This window comes from Parambassis ranga, chromosome 21, assembly GCF_900634625.1.
Source record: "Parambassis ranga chromosome 21, fParRan2.1, whole genome shotgun sequence".
NCBI lineage: Eukaryota > Metazoa > Chordata > Actinopteri > Ambassidae > Parambassis > Parambassis ranga.
In genome coordinates, this window is record NC_041041.1 from 2008871 (window position 1) to 2034075 (window position 25205).

General features: G+C 51.8%; 1 protein-coding gene across 2 annotated transcripts in view; it reads right to left on the bottom strand.

The window, feature by feature from the left end:
* Positions 1–25205, bottom strand: part of bcor (BCL6 corepressor) — a 29388-nt gene that overhangs the window by 3058 nt on the left and 1125 nt on the right. The window contains exons 2-11 of one of the 2 annotated variants that reach the window (XM_028393198.1): positions 18100–18181; positions 14865–18008; positions 13572–13628; positions 12834–12999; positions 11537–11878; positions 10348–10641; positions 8086–8402; positions 6872–7180; positions 892–1058; positions 310–455 (exon numbers count right to left, since the gene is read on the bottom strand). In XM_028393198.1, the coding sequence (XP_028248999.1) occupies positions 310–455; positions 892–1058; positions 6872–7180; positions 8086–8402; positions 10348–10641; positions 11537–11878; positions 12834–12999; positions 13572–13628; positions 14865–18008; positions 18100–18102 (4945 nt within the window). In that variant the 5' untranslated portion in view covers positions 18103–18181. The remainder of the gene's footprint in view (positions 1–309; positions 456–891; positions 1059–6871; positions 7181–8085; positions 8403–10347; positions 10642–11536; positions 11879–12833; positions 13000–13571; positions 13629–14864; positions 18009–18099; positions 18182–25205) is intronic. The other variant, XM_028393200.1, reaches the window with a different exon arrangement.

Consider the following 25205-nt stretch of genomic DNA (forward strand, 5'->3'; position numbering starts at 1 on the left):
ACACACACACACACACACACACAACACATGTCTGGAATTTTCAGTGCAGGCCTGGGATTGAGGACGTGGGCTCTGCTGGATTTAGTCAGGTTTTAGGAGCGTTCTTGTACATCTTTGCACATGTACACAGTGCAGAGGACGAGCTTGTCTCCATTATGATCGTACAGTTTGTCCGTTTATGGGCAGATTTGTGCTGTAAACAAACCACCAGCTTTGCTGGACGGGCACACATTTTTGGCTGAAGGATGCACAGCTGCATGTAAACAAACTGTTGTGTTGTCTTATTTATAAAACAGAGGTCGTCTTTACCGGTGAGGAAGCGCTCCATGCTGTCGCTGTGCGTCATCTTGAGGAGGCCGCGGCCAGAATAGGTGGCCAAGGTCGGGTCGGCGCCGTAAGACAGCAGGACTCGCACGACGTCCAGGCGGTCGTTCTCCACGGCGTCGTGAATGGGTCTACGTGCACACACACACAGAGAGAGAGAGGAGTGTTACCTGGGTGATGATGTGTTTTCACGGCAGTGTTTGCAGCTCAGTGAGACATGAAAGATTTTCTACTTGTGAGAATTTCCCCTGAACTCTGACCTAGTTCTCACCTGCATATTAATAGTAATATTACATATGCTGCAAAGCTGCTAATGTTTAAATCAAAGCTTCACAACCTTCCTTTAAGACCTGCGCACAGTTTCCAGGAACAGACCCCCTACTGTAAAGTTTAATAACAGCAGTGAAAACCTGCCCCTAATCTCCTAAATCACTGCTCTTATATCATAAGAGTGCAGATTAAATGTACTTATGAGGAAGATGAGGTCAGTTAATTGATGGCTGAGCCTCGGCTGGGACGTGCAGAAACAAAGCGCTGCTTGCATTGTGAGCGTTTGTGCGTGCTCACCTGGTGCCGTCCTGCGCGCTGCAGTTGATGTCAGCTCCATAATCCAGCAGGTGTTGGACAATGCTGAGCCAGCCGCGGGCACAGGCCTCATGGAGAGCACAGTAACCGGCGTAGTCTCTGTGATTCACCTCACACACTCTGTTCTCCAGACAGTAAAGTACCACCTCCTAAAAACACACACAGAGAGGGAGAGAGAGAGCAGGGTTTAGAGCGAGTGTGTGTGCGTGGTGACAAACCAGAGCAAAACACACAGGTCAGACAGAGCAGACACATACGCAAACAGTCCTTGACTTTACAGTTCCTGTGGGGGAGACATTAGGGGAAGGAAGAACTGAGTGTGTTCCTGCACCGGACACACACACACACACACACACACACACACACACACACACAAATGATCCATAATACCAGAGCTGGCGCCAAACACATCGAGGAGACTAAGTGTGACTCAACTGTATTTAGCCTGCCAGATTCTGCTCGTGCATGTGCAGTGTGTGTGTGTGTGTGTGTGTGTGTGCCATGCTTGTGCCTGGACGCCACTGTGGCAGCCGGTTACAATGGCTGGGCTCTGAACACAGCATAATGGAAGCGGAACAAAGAGATTTGATAGAAGCGCTCAAGAGCTGGAAGCGCTTCCTCTGGTCGAGGGGCTGTGACAGTTGGGCGTCCAGCACTAAGTAGTCAGACTGGGTTTTATTGGACTGGAGCAGCGTCTGCTGCTATTAAACAGCGAGGAGACGGAGACAGAAAGCAGCCTGGTGTGTGTTGATACAAGGCCTGTCCGAGTCAGGCGAGGCGCGGGTGAGTTTGTGGATATGCAGCAGAAAAACAAACAGAAAATACGGACATTTTTATCTTTTATATATGCGTGTGTGTGTGTGTGTGTGATTCATATATCCAGACACTCTCACACTCTGTCCTGTGCCAAGGAGAGCTGCTCATCTGAACCTGGGAAATGACTCCAAACTTCCATTTCTATGCTAATTCTAGGCTGCCATCGAGTCCAAGTGTTTATCTCGCTCTCCCTTTCAGCAGAGGACGGATGGATGGAGGCAGGAAGGAGAGAAAACAAACTGACGGAGGGGTTAGAGAGGACGGAGGGACGAGAGGCAACACCCCGACAGATGACAGATAAATGAATCTGTGGATGAAATCTGCTGGGGCCGTCCTCTGGGCTGCAGCTGATAATAACGAGAGATGAAAGGGTGGAGTGGGGTGGAGGGTGGTGGGTGGAGGGGTTGTAGTGCGAAACCAGGGAGGGTGATACAGAGACTGATCGGAGGAGAAGGAAAAAAACAAGGGGAAGAGAAAAAATGGAGCGAATGCGAGGAAAAGTGCAAAAGAAGAAGAAAAATGAAGGGTGTGGGTGGAGGAGGGTGGAGGAGATGCTCCAACTGGTTTTCTCTCACTGCCAACACTCTGTTTGTCTGCTGGAGAGAGATTCAGGAGCGCTGTGCTGAAGCTCCCCTCTGGGGGATTCCACTCGCTCCGAGTGTGTGTGTGTGCATGTGAGTGAATGAGAGCAAGTGTTAGGGAGACTGACGGGTAGAGAGTGTTGATATGCAGCTTGCCTAAGTGTGTGAGTGTGTGTGTGTGTGTGTGTGTGTGTGTGTGTGTGTGTGTGAGTTTATGTGTGGCTGTGTGGAGGAGGCGCAGCGCTAAACCTCCGGAGCCGTGTTTAATATCGCTGGGAGAGAGCGAGGAGCTTAGCACGAGAGCCCCGGCTTCCCGCCAGACACACACATACAGACACACACACACACACACACACACACACACACACACTCCTCCGCAGTAAAATGAGACACCCCCCCCCTCCCTCCCTCTCTCCCTCCCTCTCTCTCTCCCTCCTCTAATCTCCCTCTCTAGAATGCTTCCCTGCGCTTGCCTGCAATCAATGCATCACTCAGACATTTAACCCCTTGCAGCAGCGCCTTCCTCGCACACAGCAGATGTGTGTGTGTGTGTATCACATGTGCAGATGATGCATGAGTGGCTTCCCCTGCGTGATGAAGTCCACAGTCTAAGCAGTAAAAGTTGGTGCGTGCTCAGACAAGTGAATCGCGTGAATGATTGAGTGTGTTTGAAGGTGTGTGTGTGTGTGTGTGTGTGTGTGAGCCTGCCTCTTGTTGAACGGCTGTGCTGTGGTAACAGAGGAATCCTCAGTATGAAGCCTCTGATGATCTCAGATAGAGTTAATTAATCTCACACTGAGGCACACACATCCAATTAACCAACAACAAAAAAGGCACAAAGACCGAAAAGAGAATATTGACCTGTTTTTATATCAGTGTGTATGTTCGCCTCCACCAGCTGCATGCAGCAGGTCTCTGTTAGAACTGTCAGCAATGAACAACCTTTACATTTCCTAGTTAGCATGCTATATGCCCCTTTTCCACTGCAGCACTGCCAGGCTGTTTAGGGCACAGGAACCACCCCTGTAGGACCTCATTTCAGAAGATAAAACAAACACCAAGTCTTGGAAAACAGCTCAACACTAACTGTTTAATCTAATTGGCCTGCTTGAATTCGTGGCTGTAATGGAAACTCGAAGAGCCAATTAGAGAGCATTCACCCCACGCACAGCGTCCCCACTGTTAAAAAAAAAAAAAAAAGCCTTAAGCCAGTTTGTGCACTGGTGTACGTGCCGCTCTGTAATTACACTGCTAAAGTTATGCTGTTGTGTTAAAATGTCTTTTTGTTCATTTTGTATATGAGCTAATCGTGTCAAATTGGAGCTAATAAATAATAAAAGGCTAATAAACAATTAGAACTCCACAGAGGATGTGAAGTGTGTGGCCACTAGGAGGACAACAACATGGTCATAAAATTAGTGATGATAAATATTATTGTGGATTATTAGGTAAATATGTGCGGGTCGGTCCTGCCTCAGTAAAAGCAAGCGGTAAACACACCCGTGTGACCATGTTAACATGTATATCTGGACTTAAATGATCCTTAACGTGAGTAACAGGTGCCAAATCACTTCCTGCCTCTGTGACTGCCACAGCTCCTCCCTCTTTGCCTGTATGTGGAGTTTAGGCAGACTGTGACGGTGCTAACATGGCGACCGTTAAAACAACGTTTCAAAACCTTCACAGACACCAAGCCCATACTTCTGAACTCTAGTTTAGTCTCTGCAGTCAAGCGGTGCACTAAGCTCATGCCTAAAACAACAAACTAATAATCGTTTCAAAGACTGACTATCGACCTGATGCACACAGCTAGGTGCTCATCAGGCCTCCATCCAAGCACAGCATCATGTATGAAATTTGACTGGCTGCACTGTCAGGTCAAAGGTGAAAAGCTTGAAAACATAATTTACCCCCAAACCTCCCCAAACAAGTTGACTGATCACAGCGCTTTTGGTTTGAAGTTGTGCTTTCATCGATGCCGCGCTCTTAAAATGCCCTCCAGTTCCTCTCTCTGCTCTCGGATCATACGTGGATTTGAGGAGGAAACCGAGAGAAGTGATTCATGGGAGGAGAATAAATGACAGATTGCACCTTTATCTGAGCTTTCAATGGGCAGAGCTGAAGGGGCCCCGAGCCCCAGCATGAGAGAGAGAGAGAGAGAGAGAGAGAGAGAGGGATGAAGACATCCGCAGAATCTCTCCTCATTACCATTTCAAATGTTCAGAGAGAGCGAGGCAGACGAGGGAGAGCGAGAGAATAAAGAGGAAGAGAGAGAGAGTGAGAGCGAGCGAGAGAGAGAGAGAGAGAGAGAGAGAGAGAGAGAGAGGGCTTTCATGTGCAGAGGCACGGATTGCAAAACTAAATGAACATGAAATATGCGCGGTGTCGGCCGGGCACCGGGAACAGTGCATGTGTGCTAAATTACATGCATGTGTGCATGAGGTGATTCTGCATGCACAGGCTTATACCTATGAGTGTGCGCTTACAGCCGTTGTTTGTAGTCAGCACGTAGGATGTGTGCGTGCGTGCACGCACGAGGTGATTGTGAATTTGCATGTGCAGGTCTGCGTGGGGGTGCGACAGCAGCGAGAGCGGAGACTCGTCTCTCTGTGCAGCATATGGAGAGGAACACGTCAGGATGCCTGTGCTTGTGCTTATTGGGTCAGAACGCGTGTGTGTGTGTGTCTGTGCGTGCTCATAATCAGCAGCCGTGTGTGTTTGTGTGTGTGTGTGTGTGTGTGCCTCTGTCTCACAGGCCCTCACATCTTTCTGCCTGTGTGTGATAAGCCCAGAGCTTGCGGCGCTAAAAACACCAGCGTGAGACAAGCGCTCTGTGCATCTACAGGCTTGTATGCAAGAGTGTGTGTGTGTGTGTGTGCGTTTGAGGAGTATGCATAAATTGGTGTGTCTCTCTGCACACGTCCTTGTGTGTGTGTGTGTGTGTGAGTGTGTGTGGGAGCCCCAGAGGCCTGCCCCAGGCTTATCACACACAGGCAGTGAGAGACGAGCTTCCTGAGAGAGGGAGAGAGGGAGAGAGAGAGGGGGAGAAAGAAAGGGTGGGAGGGATGGCGAGGAGGTGGGGGGGGGGGGTGTTGTTTGCGCAGCGGTCAGCGCCTTGTTTGTGTAGTCTCAGGTTTTCTCCTCCCTCCTCCCTCTCTCCTCTCCACACGCGGAGCGCAGGAAGGGAAAAATGCGAAGGGGGAATTAAAAAAAAAAAAAAAAAAAAAAAAAAAAAAAAACGTTCGAGAGAGAGACGCATAAATCAGAGAGACGAGCCAGCTTCTCTCCAGCACGGCTGACTGAACCCTGCTGCTGCGCTGCACCGCGCGTGTGTGTGAGAGTGTGTGTCTCTGTGTGTGTGTGTGTGTGTGTGTGTGTGAGGCAGGGAGAAAAACAGCCGCCGCCACTGCTAACCACAGTCACCACGGCACATTAGAGGGCCATTAGAACGCGATTATACTCCCAGTGCTTACCTCTCATTCACACTCTCCCATTCAGACTCACACACATAATCACTGACTGACACACACACACCTCATCATTATAAACGTGTTCGGCAGGCGCGCACACACACACACACAATTATAAAGCAACTTGTGAACGAGCAACAAAAGACACCTATATTAGCTCTATGAAGAAACCACACACACACACGTAGACAGCAGATTGACAGACTGGACACACACACACACACACACAATCCACACCATTTAGATCAATAAATCAATTTGTGAAATCTGACAGAAAGAAGGGGGGAGGGGGAAACGTTTAGGAGCACGAGCAGAAACACAAGAGACGAGTGGAATGAGACAACGGCCTTCCAACTTTAATTAAAAGCGTTCAGAGCAAAGGCAGCTGAGAGATTCAGAGGAAAACACACAACCTTCCTTGTATGTGAGAGGATCTGGTTTAAGACGCGAACGGCAGCTACACACAAAAAAAAGAGGGGGGGAAAAAAAACTCCCGATGCTAGAGAGAGGCATCGCGAGCATCAGTCTGCGTATAATGATCCCACCGATCCCTCATGCTGCTGCCTGCCTGCGCACGCACGTCTGTGTGTGTGTCTGTGTGTGTGTGTGTGTCACACTTCACACGCCTCACGGAAAATTAATGAGATGTGAGAGCGGAGCGAGGCGAAAGGAGGGGAGGCAGCAGCATGTGTGTGTGTGTGTGGGGAGGAGGAGGAGGAGGAGGAAGAGGAGGAGGGGTGCCAACGACAATCTGAGTCACAAAGAGAGGAAGAGAAAGAGCGCTGAGAGGAAAGAGGGGGGAGGGAGTGAGTAGAAACCTGAGAGAGAGAAAGAGAGAGAGAGAGAATGAGAGAGAGACAGGAAGGAGTGCAAAAAAAAAAGATGGGAGTATGTGAAGAAGAAGAGTAGAGTGAGGGTGAGATGATACAAAGAGGAAGAGCAGGACAGGGAGGAATCTGAAGAATTCTGACACAAAGTCGTCACAGACAGGAACAAAGTCGCAGGAGAAAATGAGCTCAATTTTAGAGTGAAGAAGTCTGAAGAGAGCGAGAGAGGCGATAAGGAGGGAGGATGACTTTGAGTGAAGCCTATTACCTCATAGCCCAGCCGCGCCGCTCTCTGGAGCAAAGTCTCCCCGGCGTTCTTGTTCACAATCAGCCGGCGAGCCTCCGGCGGGATCGGACGCACGGCGGTGGGCTCGGCAGGGGGGGTCCGGTGCATCCCCGCCGCCGCCGCCTCTGGAGGAACACCGCCCGCTCTGCCGTTCGCCTGAGGCTGCAGCAGGGGGGGCGGACAGGGCGCGGCGGGGGAGCAGGGCTTGACTGGCGAGCAGGGATAATGATTAGGAGAGGCGGCTCTCTTCCTCGGAGCGACGCGCTGCTGCTGCTGCTGCTGCTCACTCGGCTGAGGAGAGAGAGTGAGAGAGTGTTAGAGCCGCTGCCACATAGCAGACGGGACGCACATGCACACACTCAAGGGCACATGGACGAGACGCACATCTACTCATCATCCATCTTATCCTCACAAGACTCGTCCTGTTGTTGTCATTGATTGTTTTTGTATGGCGACCATGCACCGCTGAAAAACACACACAGCTTTCACACCAGGCCGACACTGCAGGTTGGCACGCCACTTTTCCTAACTGCTAAACCAACAGAGTGCAACGACACACAGTGTGTGTGTGTGTGTGTGTGTGTGTGCGTGCGAGGAGTGCGTGCCCTCTCAGTGGAATTCCATGTCGGAGCAGCTGTCAGGCTGAGGAGGAGCAGGGGAGGAGAGCAGCACGGGCGGAAAACGACTAGCCGCCTTTTTTTCCCCTCCATTTTTCCCCCCACGCTCATTTTTTTTTTCACCCTCCTCTTTTGAACTCTTTTGCTGCCACATTCCTCACTGTGAACAAGAAGTGTGTGTGTGTGTGTGTGTGTGTGTGTGTGTGTAGCCCTGTGCTGATGTGTAATTGCTCAGGGGTTTTTGTTGTCAGGAATGCTCACAAACACACAGACACCTACACACACACACACACACAACAACACAACAAAAAAACAGCGCAGATGACACGCACACATTCGACAATTAAGGCCAGAGACAAACACACACGCAGGCGGAGGCTCCGCAGGGAGTCGCTAAGGGCACGGGGAGGTCAAAGCTCCAGCAGCCCTCTAAACATTGTAAACATACTTCCTTCCTCTGTCCCTCCCTCCCTCTCCCAGCTGCATAATCAGAGGCGCCGACAGGCATACTGAAACAGACTCCGCTGCTGCAAACATCCAGACGCCTGCACCGCGGCCAGACGCCCTATCAGCACTCACCTTGTCATGTTCGGCTGCTCCCAGATCAGCGGCGGCGCAGCGCTGGCCCGGGCTGTTAGGTGTGGCCTCTTTCCTCCTCTCCCGCTCTCGCTCCCTCTGGCTGGTGTGTTTGGTCTTGCACGGCCGCTTGCCCTTGGGTTTGTCCGTGTCACTATGGCGACGGGGCTTGAGGGGAGGGGTGCCTCCCACGGACGGCTCAGGGGCCGGAGAGGGGGGGCCCCTCCTGGGCTCCTTGAGGCCTCGGTCACCTGAGAAGAGGTTCGGCGGGTGCGCTCTGTCCTTCAGCTGGCTGGGGGGAAGGGAAGCAGCAGCTACTCCTAGAGAGGGGAAAAAAAAGAAAGAGGGAGGCAGAGTGTGAGCGCGCTCAGTGGAAGGGGAGGATAGGAAGGTATTGCAAGGCCATCTCTCACCCTCTGTTGGTTTATTAATGAGCACACAGAGCTGTCTGGAAGCACAGCACGCCGGAAAAAAAATAAAACACACACACACACACACACACGGTGCAGGCTCACATAAACACCCCTATAGTGACTTGTGCGCACTTATTCACTGCAGCAAGGACACGGCGAGGAGTAATCTCCTTAAACAAATGTCTGCTTTCAGTCTCCTATATCACACATTGACACATAAAATAAAAACCTGACAAAACACCGTTTTAATAGCTTATTGAAAACACAGTTTTCCAGAGGATTGGTGCAAAAATATAATTTTTTTTTCTTTAAATGTAGCCCGAGTCCGATTGGTGTTACAATCTAGAATAAATGTTGATAATGTGCGAAGAGAGGCAAAGTAAAATTCTACAGCTGTGCTTCCTATGTGATTCCTGCAGAAAACGCCTTGATGAATGTTGCTTATATGATCAGAGGAATTCTGGGAAAAAAAAAAAAAAAAAGACACGGCAGCCCTGACAGACACCCCGAGGGACGACCTGTTGTTAAACACCACTGTTGCCAGGGTGACGTTAAGATGATGCAAAAAGGGGGAAAAAAATGTTTTCTGTAGAAAACACTGTGGTGACTTCTACATTTTCTGCATAAATATGAGTCCAACCGTCAGCAGACTTCCAGAAAAACATGTTTCACCTTTGCTTTCAGGGAGTCTGAGTCCATTCCTCAGTACAGAGCAGCTTCAGTTCTGACATGTTGCTGGGTTTCCTCACATCAGCTGCTTGTTTCAGGTCCTTCCACAACATCTCAGGTGGATGAAGGTCAGGACTTTGACTTCAGAACATGAACTCTGTTCTTCTGGAACCGTTCTTTTGTAGAACCACTTGTGTGTTTGGGCTCGTTGTCTTGCTGCTCTTTCTCTTCAGATCCAGCTCACAGACAGATGTCCTGACATGTTCCTTTAGAATTCACTGCTGTCATTCAGGATTCATTGATCCATCAATGAGGACAAGCTGTCCTGGTCCAGATGCAGCAGAACAGGCCCCAAAACCATCATACTACCACCACCATGCTGCACTGTTCATTTTCCCAGCAGCCCTCTGAATGGATGTTCTTCATATTAGCCGGAGGTTCACACACAGACATGTGATATCGGATCATTTTCATAAATGAATAAATCACATTTTGATATTTTTTTATGGTTCTCTTTGTCTATTTGGGTCATATTCATGCAGAAATACAGAAAATGATCGGGGTCCAACCACCAAACAAACTCTAAATTTCTCCTGTGTTATTCACTTCCTTTAATCTCTCTCCTCCTTTCATTCCCTCCTCTTCCTCTGTTTGGGCACATGAATAAGGGAAAGTCCTGGTTTTAATAAGGACCCCGCCTCCCGCCTCCCCCCTTTTCTGTGTGACTGGTCTTGAGAGGGGAAAATGAGAAAAAAAAAAACATTGATCACACATTAGTCACACTACACCTGCCTACGCATATCTCCACAAGCCACTTCCCCGCATTTGCTCTTTCATCGGCCTCACAGAGCCGCCGCAGACCAGCTGAACAAAAAACACCACAGGAGGGAGGGGTGGTGGTGGTGGTGGTGGTGGTGGAGCGGGGCTTTGTATTTTAAGTTTTGGTCCTCAGTTCCTTTTTTTTTTGGATTCCCCAGCCTTTCCTAAGCAGGAGGAAGAATCCCCTACCTCATTTCCTCTGCACACCCCTCCCCCCCTCCCCGACAGCTCTCGGGAAATCCCCTAAAGACGGTCTGCTCAACAAGAAAGTGAAACGTGAGCCAAAGATAGATTTCCGTTACCCCAGCTGAACTCAGAAAAGAGGCGGCGGTGGCGGCGTGCACGACCTGCCATTCATTCTTACCATTGGGAAGCTTCTCGCACCCCCACTTCCTGTTGATCTCGGTCCTCTGCGCCGCAGCTCTGTCCTCGGGCTCGCCGGGCCTAAACTTGCGTTCACGGGGGCACTGCGCCGGGGTCACCAGTCGGGGCTGGGGCCACGCCCTCTCCTGTTTGATCTGCGGGACGTCGGGCGAAACGGCACCGGCGGCGGCGGCGGCAGGCTTGCTGAGCCGCAGGCCCTTCAGCTCGATGCAGACCTTGAGCTTGCGCACCTCTTCATCCTCGTCCTCGTCCGCACTGGTCTGCTCACACTCGTCTGCAGACAGAAGACACCGAGGTTTGCTTTTTGTGTTTACAGCTTTTTTTTTTTTTTTGCTTAGAGCGCCGTCAGGTCCTTGAAATGCAACATTTGTTTTTATAGTTTTCAGTTAAAAGATTAGATGAGAAAATTCTTCACTTCAAAAAAATTCCTTCACATAAAACTTAACAGCTGAGATTTTTTTTACCAAAGGGCACAAAAAAAATACTGTGCACACAAAGGACAAAGGCCAATCGCTGCATTTTCAAGGCTGGTAAAACCTCATCTGAGCATTACATTAAACAGCCGGGCAGGAGAGGCGGCGAGCGGGATGTAAAACAGGCGGACTGAGGAGAGAAGTCAAAAATCAGCAGGGGAAACAAAGCACTAAAGACAGAGGGAAGGATCTCCCCCCGCCCCCCGATATTCACAGGGGACGGGTATTTGACTCGTCTGCCAGTGCTAGAGGAGAGCAAGCACGATACCACATGCCAGAGAAAAAGGAAACCCAAACAGATGAGGGGAAAAAAGAAAAGGAGATGAAAAGAGCAGCTTTGAAGAGGGTGGGTGAGCACAGCGGAGGAACGGCAGAGCTGAAAGAAGAGAGAGAGAACGGCTGTCCCTCTTTCTCACTTCCCTCTCGCGCTCACGCTCAAAGGCAGGATTAAACACTTCTCAGAGCTGGCTGCCACACAGAGCGAAACATGGGACAGAGAGCAGGAAAGGGGGAGGAAGAGGCTGTGATGGAGCGGCGTTTTAAGGTGGAATTGATTGGGAAGGAGGAAGCGACAAAAGAAACGGAAAGAAATGAGGGGATGATGGAGGGCTCAGCGTCACACAGAAGGAAAGGGGAGGAAGTGGGCCGAATTTTAGAGGTGATGATTTAAAGCAGTGTGTTTTATGGAAGTCTCACCCGGACAGAGCTTGGCTCTCTTCTCTGGGTGGGACAGCCTGTCTTCGTTCTCCTTCTCCGTGTCCTCTGGCTCAGCTTTGAGGATCAGTGGGCGTTTCCTGGTGACTCCAAATCCGGGGGCGGCCTTCTCCTCAGGGAACCCTTGTGATGGTGTCAAAGTGGGTGGCATACAGTGGCCTTCTTCAGACTCCCGCACCGCCTTCCTGGCCACGTCCTTTAGCCCTCCTTGACAGACACCTCTGGCCCCATCTTGGGCCCTGTGACCGGGGGACAAAGGCTCCCTCTGGACCCCGCACCTCTGGAGAACTGGAACTCTGTTGTTGGTGTACGCCGGCCGGACACCTGAGCACAGACGGGAGACAGACGGGGCGGAAAATAAGCAGCGGAAGATAAAAAGAGGACGCAGACAGACAGCGCCGGGGAAAGAGTGGCGGGTGTGAGACCAGGCTGACAGAGGGAGAACGCCAGTTAAACACCAGCCAGCTTTTATTCTGCTTTAAAGACGGGCTGTAAAACTTTGATGGGGTAAAGACTTTTTAATCTGATGTGAGGCGAGCCAGCGGCCTGGCGGTTCAGTGCAGCCGCTCGCACTTCCAGCGAGCGAGAGGCAGGAAAACATCCTGTGCACCCGCCGCGCACGGCGACTCCCAGTCCCTCCACCTCCCACGTCTCTCTCCCCCCTCTCTCTCTCATCCCCCACGGCATGACCGCACCACGCCCTTCTCACACGGAGCGTGACTCCGACTCCCCCCTCTCCTTCCCCTCGACTCCCTCTCCCTGTCTCTCTCCGTGCCATAATTAGGCTCACACGTCAGCCGCGGCCTCGCTCCAACACACAGCTGGGCTCCCGGCCAATGTAACTACCCCGCTCCTTCCTCCCCCCCTCTTTCCGTTGCGCTCTCCCATCCGCTCTCACCCACTAACTCTCCCCCCTCTGCTTTCACTCTCTCTCTCTCTCTCTCACTCACGCAATCTCTGCCCCTCCCTCTCCTCCCGCCCTCCCTCTCCATCGTCTCTCTGCGCAGATAAGCACAAAAGGCTTCTTGAAAATAAAACTCCCCCCTCTCCGTCTCTCATTGGCTTGCGGTGCCGAGCTTGTGTAAGAGTGTGCGCGCTGAGTTTGTGTGTCTTTTTTTAGAGTGACCCGGTCTTGCCTCAGCATTTGCTGCAAGTGCATGTGAGTCCAGTGTGTACGCGCAAACCCATTGTTTGTGTGCGTCCCCTTCATTTGCAGAGTGTCTGCAAACGTGTGTGTGTGTGTGTGTCTGACAAGTGTGTGTGGTGCTGGGTTACTCACCCTCCCTCTCGCCCTGCCTGGTGGTGTGTTGGCAGTGCTCCAGCGCTCGTTCTCTGCGCTGGCCGTCTGCCAGCTCCCGTCCTGCTGCCGCTGCCGAGGCAGACACACACACACCGCCGCCCTCCTTCTCCTTCAGCTCCAGCTCGGAGAACCGCATCATTGCCCGCTGTGCGCACACACACACACACACGCACATACAGACACACACACACACAAAAATGCAGAGAAAACCCATGAAAACCACTCATCGTCTGCCCACGCCGACACACACACAGACACACACACCTCTCTAAGCCTCAATCTGGCCTCAACAGCTACAGAAGCAAAAATTGCATCAGAAATCACATTTGTCTTAAAATAAAAAAAAGAAAATGCCAAAGAAATTAAACCCACACACACAACAACAACAACAACAACAACAACAACAACAAAAAGGAAGACAGATAGATCACAAGCATGGCATCAAGACACAGGTTAGACTACTGCAGCCATTGTGAGTCCATGCGCTCTGGGGCTTAAGTCCTGGCATCTCCCTTCCTGAAACATAAACATGGCTTGGAAACATATACATCTAAGCCCTGAGGCAGAGAGGAGATGAAAAGGAGGAAGAGGAGGGAGTGGGGGGGGGGGGGGGAGAAGAAGAAGAAGAAGAAGAAGAAGGGGGGTGCAGCGATACAGAGTACAAAAGGAGACAGAGCCCATCAGAGGCAGATGTGATAAGAAATGTAAAGAACTGACCTCCCAGTTAGCTGCAGGTTGACTTATATTACTCCCCTCTCGTGATAAGACTTCCATCTAAGCAATTAGAATGGGGGGGCTCAATTTATCTGTCCAACATTTCATCTTTTTTTCCTTTAAATGTTGTTGGTCCACATGTTTTTTTTTAAAAAAACACACACAAAAGGCAGCCACAATCTCACAAAATAACACAAATTAAAAGTGACTCAACAGGTCAATCAGCACTGCACCAAAACCATCAAATCCTCTATGAAAATGTGATTTTATGACTCATGATTGATCATTTTAGTTTTTTTTTTCCCAAATGATAATTTTTTTTTTACTCAGTGTTTGATAGCTTTGTGCTGCAGCTGCACATTGACAAGCATGACACAGACAAAACCACATTTTCTAGGGTGCATTCACAACACAGACAGACATGTGCAACCATTTAACATATCTGCCTCTGAGCCAGTGCACAGTGCAGCAGAGGGTTTCTTTGTGTGTCTATGCTGAACACTGAGTGTATAAAGAAGCCCAGCGATAGCAGGTCAATGTGTGTGTGTGTGTGTGTGTGGATATGTGTTGATACGTGTCATGTGACGTGTGTTAGGAGAGAAGGTCTCTGAGCCAATGGGGTGAAGAGAATTACGACCTCGGACAGTAACCGGGCAGGCAGCACAGGCCGTCAGTGGGAGCTGGGTTTGGGTGGGTGGGGGGCACAGTGACTGGCGGATGGGTGCATGCAGACAGCGTCAGAGGAACCCCAAACAGGACAGCTGTTGGTGTTTAAGCAGAGTGCGAGGCCTCCGCTGCCTCTAACCTCGGGGTTAAGCATAGCCAAAGGCGGTGTGAACTGTGAGGGTGCCACAGTCATGCTCTGAAACTACCGTGTATCTCTCTACAGCACAGTCAGCACTAACGCATGCTTCAGCACACACAAGGACACACACACACACACACAGAAATAACCTTTACAATGGCTGCTTGCTAATCAACATACAGAGACTGCAGCCCCGGTTAACCTTTGAACTGCCCGTCCCTGGAAGAGGGCCTCGGCTGGCCTTGCACCAATACACTCAGACAATGATAAACTGAAGGGGAGATGGGACCTATGGCCAGGACAGTAGCATGACAGCACTTACACTGCATCGCTCTCCTGTGTTGTAAATGCAAGTGTGCCAAATTCATGCAGGGAGTACAGACAGTGGGGCCCTGTGGGTTTTTACCCTGTGTGGATGTTTGAAGTGACCTCTCTCCAGCTCACATGTACTCATGTTCTGTACATTAACACAGAAAATGTTGATGTCTTACCTGCAGAGCTCTCTGTTCGCGGCTCAGCTTGCTGGAGTCAGCATACAGCTCAGTGGTGACGCATTTAAAGCGGTCGCCAACGTAGCCTGAGGAGTTGGCGATCCTTTTGGCCAGACTGGACCTACGACAGCTTTTAGATGACGCGTGGCTCCCCTCTTCCTCCTCCTCCTCATCTCCCTCTCCTTGTGACTCCCCAAGATCGACAACACTGTCCTCCTTCTCACTGTCCTTCATGCTCACATTGTCGAAAATAATTCCCGCCTCTGTGCTGTGCTGTGTCAGCTGGGGAGCTCGGCCGTCCCTGTCCCCTTTGTCCTTACCAGAGCTGCGCTCACCCGATGTCCGGGCACAGCGCAGTGTGCTCTGGTCCTGGTCTCCAGGGTCCGGGCTCGGGCTCCGCTCCTCTGAGCTCTCCTCTTCTTCGGAAACATGCCCGGGAGAGTCAGGGGACGTGCCGGATGTCACCCTGGGACAGCCTGTGTCCTGGAGAACCTTTGCTTTCCCAAAGGGAGTCTCCGGCTGCCTGTCAGCGTGGCTGGGCTTCAGGCCGGGGTTCTGTCCAGAGAGGATTGGATAGGGATGGGAAAGGTGGTGTTTTGGCTCATAGTCAGTCTTTGTCAGATTTTGGTTACTATGACAACATTCATTTTGGTTAACCTTGGTGCTGGCCTCAGCTGAGGGCTGTTTGTGCACTGTTGGGGCAGACTCAATATCTGTGTCTGAGTGTACAAGGTCAATGCAGACAATCTTTTCTCTGGATGCTGCACAGGGGGTTTTGCTTTGACTGCCACTCTGTCCTTGGGCTCCTGTTTCCCTATCAGGCTTAATTTGGTTTCCTTCACTTATTTCTTTGCCGCTGCCGTGATCTCTGTGGCTCCCGCATTCTTCGACAGCTCCCCGGGATTTCTCCTGTCCCCGGGGCTTCAATGTTGCATCTGCCCTTTCTGGCAGCTTGTTGTCAGAGTGCGTCTGCATCAAAGGATGGGCCATCTCCTGTGAGTTATAAGCGAGGTATTCTCCTCCTGGACCAGCTGGGAGGTTGTGGTAGGGTAAAGGGTGCTTTGCCAAGTGGGTTGGATAAAGGCTGTTGTTGCCCAGCATGAGTGGGTGAGGGTAGACTGGACCTTTCCCTGCGATTGGCACGGGGTGTAGCGCCATGCCGTCAGGGATGGGGTAGTGCAGATATCTGTTGGCGTAAGCCAAGCTGTGGTTCAGATAAGTGTCACTCTGAGGGAGATAAAGGGGGCCAGCAGGGTGACCGTTCTCCAAACAGGGCTTCTTGTATGAGGAGACATCTGGAGTTGTTTCTCCTCTCTTAGTGGGCTGGGAGGATTTTTCTGGTCCCTCTCTGTGGTGGGCCGGATGCTCTGATTGGCTGGGGCTGTGTTTAACCCACTCACCACTAGGTTTGGGAGAAAAAGCCCTGGAGCTGACCAGAGAGGAGCCAGAGTGTTGGGAGGAGGGAACATTATGGTTGGGCTCTCCTATCCGCGGACAGGAAGAGCTGCGCTGCTGAGGGAGAACACGCTCCAAGCTCTTGTTTTTTATGACCGAGGGGGAGGAGCCTTTGGCTTGTGAAAGGCCCAGGTCTGCGTTTGGCCTCGGAGAGGGGGGCAGTCCGGGTGTGTGCTGTGCGTGGGAAGGAGACGGGCTGGGTACGACCCAGGAGGAGTGTAAAGTGCTGATCATCTCCGGCCTCTCTGAGACCTTTGAAGAAGTGCTACTGACCACAGAGTGAGGGTGGGAGGAAGGAGAGAGGGACAGGTTTTCCTTTAGGAGCTCTCGGCTCGGGGGGAGTCCATAACGTGCACCTGATCCCATAGTGTCCATCTTAACTGGGAACCCATTGGGAGGCAGTCCAAACTCCAGCATTCTCCCAGACAAATCCAAGGGTTTCTCTGCCGAGTCTTTGGTTACTTGGTGTTGGTGAGCGGGCCTCTCAAAGTTGCCTTTGGAAGGAGACCTGCTGGGTTTTCTCTCAACCCCTACACCTCTGTGCTCAAGCCTGGGTTTGTGGGGGCTGGGTCGGGCAGGGGAGGGCTGCTCTGACGCCATGCTGCTGACAGAGAAGGGATGAGGAATGGTGGACGAGGAGGAGGACGAGGCAGATATTGAAGAAGTGGAGGAGGTGGACGGTTGTCCTATCCTGGCCACTGGCCTTTGTAAATCCAGTGAATTATCATGCAGAGCAGAAGGAGGGGGAGGCTGGGGGAGGCGAGAGGACACATGAGCGGAGTCAGCAGGCAGACTGTTATTATTCCCACCACTGGTGCCACTAGTGCTCGTACTACTAGTGTTATTGTTGTTGTTAGAGGCCTTCCTAGAGGGAGGTCTGCTCGGCCTGCTGCTCCGGCTCGGGGACCGGTCCCTCTCTAAAACAGCCGGGTGGTGCTGATGATGAGGAGAATGTTGGTGAAGCTGCTGTGCAAAAGGAGATGCCACACCAAGCCCCTTGTCTTGACAGTGCACCAGTGATGTAGGGGCCACAGTGACTGTAGGAATCCTCATAGGGGGTGCCACCAGGGGAGAAGAGATGGGAGGCGGTGGATAGGGAGGCATATAATACAGTCTCTCAGCAGCAGAGGCAGCTGCAGCAGGGGTAACACTGCCCCCCTGGGCTGCACACAGAGGATAGGCCAGGTGCTGGGGAAGATAAGGGCTGGGCTGGCTGAGCAGAGAGGCTTTGTACATGTTCAGAGCTGCGTACTTGGACGTGTCCATGAAGGGATACATGCTTGCTTCGGGGTAAGGGCTGAGCCACGGCATGCGGAGGTAGCTGCCACCGGCGCTTGCCAAGCCCAGTTCAGATGCCTTTTCTCCAGGTCCCACTCTTCGCTCCAAGCCCAGGCCGTCGGCTCCAGGAACCAGCACAGGCTTGTGGAGGCTTGGATGGGCGCCCTTGTAGAGGCTCAAGTATCCATTTGTGGGTTTACGACTGTCCAGAGGCCCATCAGGCTTGTAGAGGAGTTCCGGGAGGCCATCCCTGTTATAAGTGAGCGGAAGGGCCGGGGTCTCTCGGCTCTTCTCTGCTGGCAGTGGTCTGATCCCTGGGTACACGACTCCACTGTGGAGACGAAGACCATCATGTATCAGAGCGCCTCGGTCCAACCCCATGGCAGCCAGGGGCGTCAACCGAGCATCCACCTGCAGAAAAAAAGAAATCAATCATTTACTCCAGATTACTGTTTTGTAGATAATGTGGCAGATTACAGCAGGTGTGAGCACGAGGACTTGCCATGTTTTGTGTGATGTGGTTCCCTTGTCTTAGTTCCAGGTTGGTTTGTGCCTCAGCATCGACATCACGAACAGATGTTGCCCTGTGGAGACGAGCAAACAGTTAGCAGTCAGTGTCTTGGCTCTGCCACATCAACACACACACACACAGGAAGGTGTCACTGCTGTGTAGAAACAGAGTTCAGAGATGTGCAAGTGAAATGAGAGGAGGAGCAGAGTGAAAACACAAAGAGAAGCCTAATGGCACCGTCCACAGCAGAGATGAAAGCACTGTGTGGGCTTCCATCCTCCCTCCCTCCCTCCCTCCGATCCCCCCGATCCCCCTCCTCACTGCCGCCACCACGTCACGTTCCTCGCAGTTTTTTTTCCCTGCGCCCTCTTTGACCTGCTCTCTCAGCTGCCTCCGCCAGCAGAGCGAGGGAAGATTATGCATCGCAGACCACTTCGGTGGGAGGCCATTTACCACCCTCCGACACGGAGCCACAGATCAACACACACAACACTACAAATAAAAAGACAACAGAAGTGACAACTGTATAATTTAAATATGTTTTTAAGCACACAAACACCCCTTTGTGTGTCAACTGTCTTTTAATGTCTAAATGTTCCATTTTTTTAAAGCACGACGGGCTTGGTTTACATCAGGGAAATATGAAAATAAGATTTGTTATCAGAGCTAAGTTTGGCTGATCATGAAAAATCCCACACACACGTGGCCCTGAATAGGAAAAGAGAGACTGAACAACATGTATGATGCTTGTTGAAGGAACATGAAACATTTCAACAGGCTTTTTTAAAAACAGACCAAAAACCAAAAGGTGAGAATGCAGCTTCTCTCAGAGTTTAATTAACAGAAAACATTTTGAGCTCCGGTGATGACTGATTGCTGTTTGTGAGCATGCAAAGCAGCAGCTACAGGAATGAGGTGGGAGCCCGCGTGTGTGTGTGTGTGTGTGTGTGTGTGTGTGTGTGTGTGTGTGTGTGTGTGTGTGTGTGTGTTGGTTTTAAATAGAAAACGTGAAGCTTCGCGGTGCTGCTGAGAGCAGCAGAGAAACTCCTCGATCATTGCAGAGAAACGCCTCTGCGCCGAGCTGCTGCGCCGCTGGCACGCCACTTTTATTGCCGTGACCCGGGGCACATTAATCAGCCCGCCGTGGGCCCCTCTGACACGGCTTCTCCCAGTCCCATCCCCCCCACTACACACACACACACACACAGTCCCACTCTGCAACCAAGCAGACACACTTCAACAACATCCGCAGCTGACGGAACTGAAACGGTGTGCGTGTGCGTGGGTAAGAGTGCAACGAACGTGTGTGCGGACACGTGTGCGCGTTTTTACCAACTTTTTGCGCAGAGGCTTCTCATCACTCCCGCTTCCTGCGTTTCCTGGAGCCCACAAACAGTGAGAACGCACACGATAAGGACGGATTCAACCTCATTCAGACGCAGACATCCAACCTAAACACGATCTCAGCGCCAACTCTGAAATATTTGACCACATTATTATTATTACAGAGACAGCTGGGGAAGAACTTATGAGGGAAATGATCTGTCCTTGATCGGCGCAGTAACACAAAACTCTGGTGACATTATTACGTCTCATTTTCACAGCGGCACCTGTCCTCTCCAAAAAAACCAGCGAAAAGGAGCAGGAAGCACCTGGATTAGAACTGGATACATGACAGGGTTCATCTGTCTTTGCACCAAATTATGATTATTATTACTGCCAACGTGCTAAAATGGGAGAAGGGTGCACAATAAAGCTTTTATATGCCCACTTTGGAGGAAATAGTGCTCATCAATAACGTGTGGGAGCAGATTAAATTTAGGCCAAGAGACTATCAAGCGGCTTTGCTGGAATCCAAATGGTGTCTGATGTTTTTTTTTTGTGGGAAGAAATTCTGTCAAGAGTGGAAGGACGGAGAGGAAGAGGAGGCAGGAGACAGGAAAGAAGGAGAAGGCTGTGTGCGTGTGTGTGTTGACGCCCAACCCCGCTGCTAAGAATAGTTTGCGCAACAAACAACTCCCGACGGCCGTCCAATCCATCACAGTGGTCGGCAGCAGCAGCAGCAGCAGCAGCAGCAGCAGGCAGGGGGAAGGGGGATCGGTGCAGCGGTCGGCGCTGCGTTTATAAACCAGACCGCTGGAGCGCAGCCCTGACGCGCACCATTAAACAGAAAACCACCGGGTGTTTTTCAGCTGAACCTGGTTTTAGTCCTGCACATCAGGGAGGAAGAGCCGTAAACAGCACCGGCTGATGATGAAGAAGAATGGAGAGAAACAAACTCCCTCTTTCTCTTTGTTTCCCGTTTCTGATGACAGAGACTTGAACTCTCAGTGACCCGCGGTGTGCGCACCAGAACAAACCCCGGCACCGCTCATCATTTCCTGCAGAGCTGAGGCCTGTATTCCCCGCGCAGCGCAGCGGCCGCCTGCATACAGATATGTGTGAGTGTCTGTGTGCATGTGTGCGGCGGCTTCATCCCGCTTTGAAGGTTCATAACTGCTCCACTAGAGAGGCACATAAAGGAGCTCAGGTTGAACAGACACTGTCCCGTGTTTATGATCTGGTCACTGTTTCACGTTTACAAGAGTAACGGAGGCACCGGGAATGTGGGTCTGGCTGTGGAGCGGGAGTGTATAGGCGCCCTCTCGGCTTTGTCCCTGGAGCTTTGCCAGGCTCTCTGAAGCGCAGAGCTCCGATCAGCTCTAAAAAAATGCAGTGTGACGCAGGATAATCTCCGCAGCAACGGGGGTGGGGTGGGGATAAACACGGATTAAATACGGGCGCGCGCACACACACACACACACACCGTGACGCTGTCGAGTGTGTGTGTGTGTGTGTGTGTGTGTGTGTGTGTGTGTGTGTGTGTTTGCGTCCAAAACGAAAGGAATTTTGCGCATACTGCCGATGAACAAAACAGAAGTCAGCGGGAACAAATCTGAGAAAACACACGGAGACCCCAAAAAAACTGCACAGCCTGGGTACTAACCACACACCGCCTCAGGCCGCACAACACCCAGCATCACAATGAGGAGAGCTGGGGAGAGGACGCCAGCCCAATTTTAATTGTTATTGATTATCAGGCCGACGCGTGCCAAATGGTCCAATTGATCATCTTAACGGAGACTCAGCGCAGTCCACGGAAAGTTGACACGCAGCTTCTCAGCCGTAACAGATCTGTAAAACACGCGGGGGGAACAGAGGCTCCAAGGCGAAGTGGAGCAGATCAGTGTGTGTGTGTGTGGTGCTGGTGGAGCGCAGAGCTGGAAGGAGATGGCGGCGTCTCTTCAGCTGTCACATTATTAGCGACCGAGTTGTAAACAAGGGGCCCCTGCGTCCTCCCGGGCCGCTGCACAGCCGCATGCAAGTCGGTGCACGGTTCAGTTCCCCCTTCGGCAACACGGCCGTCAACAACGGCGACATTGTGTGCCCCCCCCCCGTGCTGTCACTAGGGCCCGGGCGGCGGCTGCTGCTGCTGAACCAGCTCTATTCATCCCGGGCCAAATGAGGACTAAATGGCCCTTTATGCCACCAAAGGACCCGATTGTAATAGAGATGCGCATGCACGAGTCAGCCCGTTTACCGGAGCTCTTAACGTGTACTCGCTGCTTTCATGTGTTGACGTGTCTGATGAACAGCCCACATAATAATAATAATAATAATAATAATTAGAAAGTGCTTCACACAAGCAGGACAGGAGGATGAATAACCAGAGGAGGATGATTGTTTTTCTGGTGCGTAAAGACGCACAAACGAAACCAAATCAAAGTCAGTTCACACCTGAATAAATCATCGTGTTACGCGCAGAAATGACGCTGACCCCTGTACAAAGACAACCCACTAAAAACCAACTCCACTCGGCTGCTTGGAGCCTGCGAGGATTCCCAACACGAGGTCAAAAAGCTTTGTAGCCAGCGAGGACTCAGCGATGTTCCATGCAGACAGCAGATAACACATTCCTGCTTTGAAGGCTATTGGTGTATCGCCATTACTCGCCGCGCTGCCAAGAGTCTGTGGGATTTCGTCAGAGATGCCCGAGGCACCGATGTCTAAAAACAAACGAGGAGGCTTGATCAAGACTGTGCCTGCAGAGCCGCGGAGAGGAGGGAGCCGAGGTGTGTCATCATTACTCTGCTGCTGAATCAATCTTCCGATAGGCCAGTGTGAGGTCAGACAGCTACACACACACACTCACAGGTTTTACTCATCTTTTCATATCAGTGTGTGTGTGTATGTGTGTGGTTTAATAGCAAAACCCGTCCAAATGTGGAGTTTTGATCGTGATCCACTATTATTAAAAACCACATATAATAAAAGGACATCAGTAATATGAGTTTTACGGTGTGTGTGCAGTGTGTGTGCTGCAGACCAGCGCCATGTGGCTCCGTCCTGACCGCTCTGCGCGGGTGAAACAGCGCTGGGGGCCGACACATCTCTGCGGGGAAGTGACCCGTGCGCTCCAGACCTCGTCGAAACAAAAAGCTTTGTGAAGCGCTGAGAGAAAAGAGAGAGAGAGGCGGGTGGAGAGGGGAGAGGGGAGGGAGGGAGGTGGTGGGGGCTCTCCCGTTTCATCGCGAGGTCCCGGGAGGCCAGCACGGAGCATAGCTTCAATCAAACCGTGACGTCTCCTCCGGGAGCTGCGCAGCGCCTGGAAAACCGATCCCTGCTCGGCTCTGCGCCGCGCCTCCGCTTTTGTTCACACGCAGCTCCAGCTCGGCAGCGAGCGCAGCGCCGGCAGCGACGAGAGGCGGCGTGAGAGACAAAAAACACGAGCGCGACAACACAAAGACAGCCCTCGTGCTCCTGTCTGGATAGAAAACAGAACCCGGAGGTTTCTTATGACGACCCACACACACACACACACACACACACACATCACGACTGATAAGAAAAAGTGGCCCCGTGATCGTATTGACGTCCTCCCTCTCTGTGCGTAATATTCCCCGCGTGGACCCTATTGATTGTAGATTAGAGAGAAAGGGACAAACGGGACGTTAATGGGTTTAAAATGGAGGCGTTGTGCTTGTTTTCAATTCTTTCAAACGCAGAGCCCCACGCTGACACGTCACTCAGCATGACAATGAAACCCCCCCAGCAGGTCCGGGGGGCCGCTGCCTTCAGGTGAACTTTGCGCACCGACGCGCACCCTGAACGCCGCTTCCTCTGGATAAAACCTCCTCAGAGTCAGACCCTCCGATGTTTATCTGGACACGAGTCATAAATAAAAAAAAATGTTTCCATGTTTTTAATGAATAAAATCAGCTCCGAATGAAAGCCTACTCTGCTCGGGGGGAGGGGTGGGGGTTCAGTTGAACCGCATTTTGACAGCTAGGCTAATGGGCCTGAGCAATAAAACACTGTTTGTGGAAGAAGTGTGAAGTCCTCTCGTGTGAACAGGGAGTGTGTGTGTGTGTGTGTGAGGGGAATCAGCAGGCTAATGGTAAGCAGCCCTCCCCGCCTGTGTTCCAGCACCTGGAAAACAGATCAGTCCCACACTGACTTCACAGCGCGCAGCGGAAAATGATGCGCAAAACAGGCCGACGGGGCGAACTATAAATAAACTCGGCCCACACAAAATGTTGAAGTATTGGTTTTTAGGCTTCAACAACAAGCACCGCGGACTGAGAGGCTGCGCAGTCACCGAAGTTTGAGGAAGGCTGAGAACACACGGGTTGATGTCTGAAGGCAGGACCGTCAGCATGGAACCCAAAGACCAGACTGACCAAACCTGTCCCGAAAAACCCAGCTACGTCCATCAGAGTCTCTTCACGTGTCCTTCAAAGTACGCCGAAGTAGCCCGCACCCCCACCAGCTAATCCCCTTCTGTGTTCCTTCTAAAGGTCCCAACCCGAGGTTCCTGTCACCCACCCACCCCCACACAACCTGCTGGTGCAGAACGTCGCGTTATGAGCGATTCTTTTTATCCGCCCGGGCTGAAGTGCTCCTTCAGTAGCTGCTCCTCCTCAATAAGCTCGTCAATGAGCTGGAGCCAGCCAATATGAAGCTCATCGATCGCCCTAAGAGAGCGTCCCCTAATTAGTGCCTGTGCGGGTCCCCGGACAGGGGGGGGGGGCGCAGAGACTGGGGCGCAGAGACTGAAGCCATTTTACGATGCCTCGGTCCAAGTAGCCCACAGAGGGAGGCTTTAAAGAGCAGCTATAGGACATTCAGATTCAATCACAGCAACTTCATTAGAAGCAGTTCAATGGCTGCTGTGATCCACGCAGGGAGGGAAGGGTTCAAATATTTAAAGTTGGTAAACTTGTACGAATAAATGATTGTGGCAGTGATCATACTCAGTTCAGTGTTTGTTTATTATAAAGAGCCTGAGCTGAGACCAGAGCGCAGCAGAGCTCCGGGCTCCAAACTGGCGCTGCGTCCCCCGATCCTTCGTGCGCACAGGATATTCCACCGCACTGCAAAGGCTGCGTGGAAGACATCCAGCTATTAAAGCAAAGTCATATCCGAGAACACCTGCAAGACTCTGTGTGTGTGTGTGTGTGTGTGTGTGAGAGAGAGAGAGAGAGAGAGAGAGAGAGGGCACCGTGCCAAAGCGGTTTCCATCAACTAGACAGGAAGGTGAGCGGTGCATTCCCGCGTCCCGTCCTCACCCCCCACCCCCACCATCTTTTGGACTGATGAGACAACTGATCAACGTCCACTGTGGCCCAAACAAAGTCACCCCCCCACCCCCCTCCCATCACATCTCCCCCACGTCCACACTCAGCTGTCACAACAACGCGCACACGCCGCGGGGATGCCCTCCAACTGAACTGAACCGTGTACGAAGCGGAGCAGCAGCACCGCTCCGCTTCGCCTTTGGCAGGGCGAGGCTGCTGGATTCCGTAACCTTGTTTAGCGCAGAAGCTCCGTGTGCGCGCACGCACACGCGTACATACACACTCCCACCCCTCTTCGCCCCACAGGCGCTCACACTCCTCCGTCACACAACAGGGTGCGAAAAGCCTGAATATTCACCGTCGAGGACGGCGCCACTTTCAAGTTCGCTAATCTCTGGGACGTCCTTCCCACCTCCGCCCGGCTGACAGGACAGTTGTTCAAAAGGCCAAACTCACGGTGGGGTCATTATGTGTGTGTGT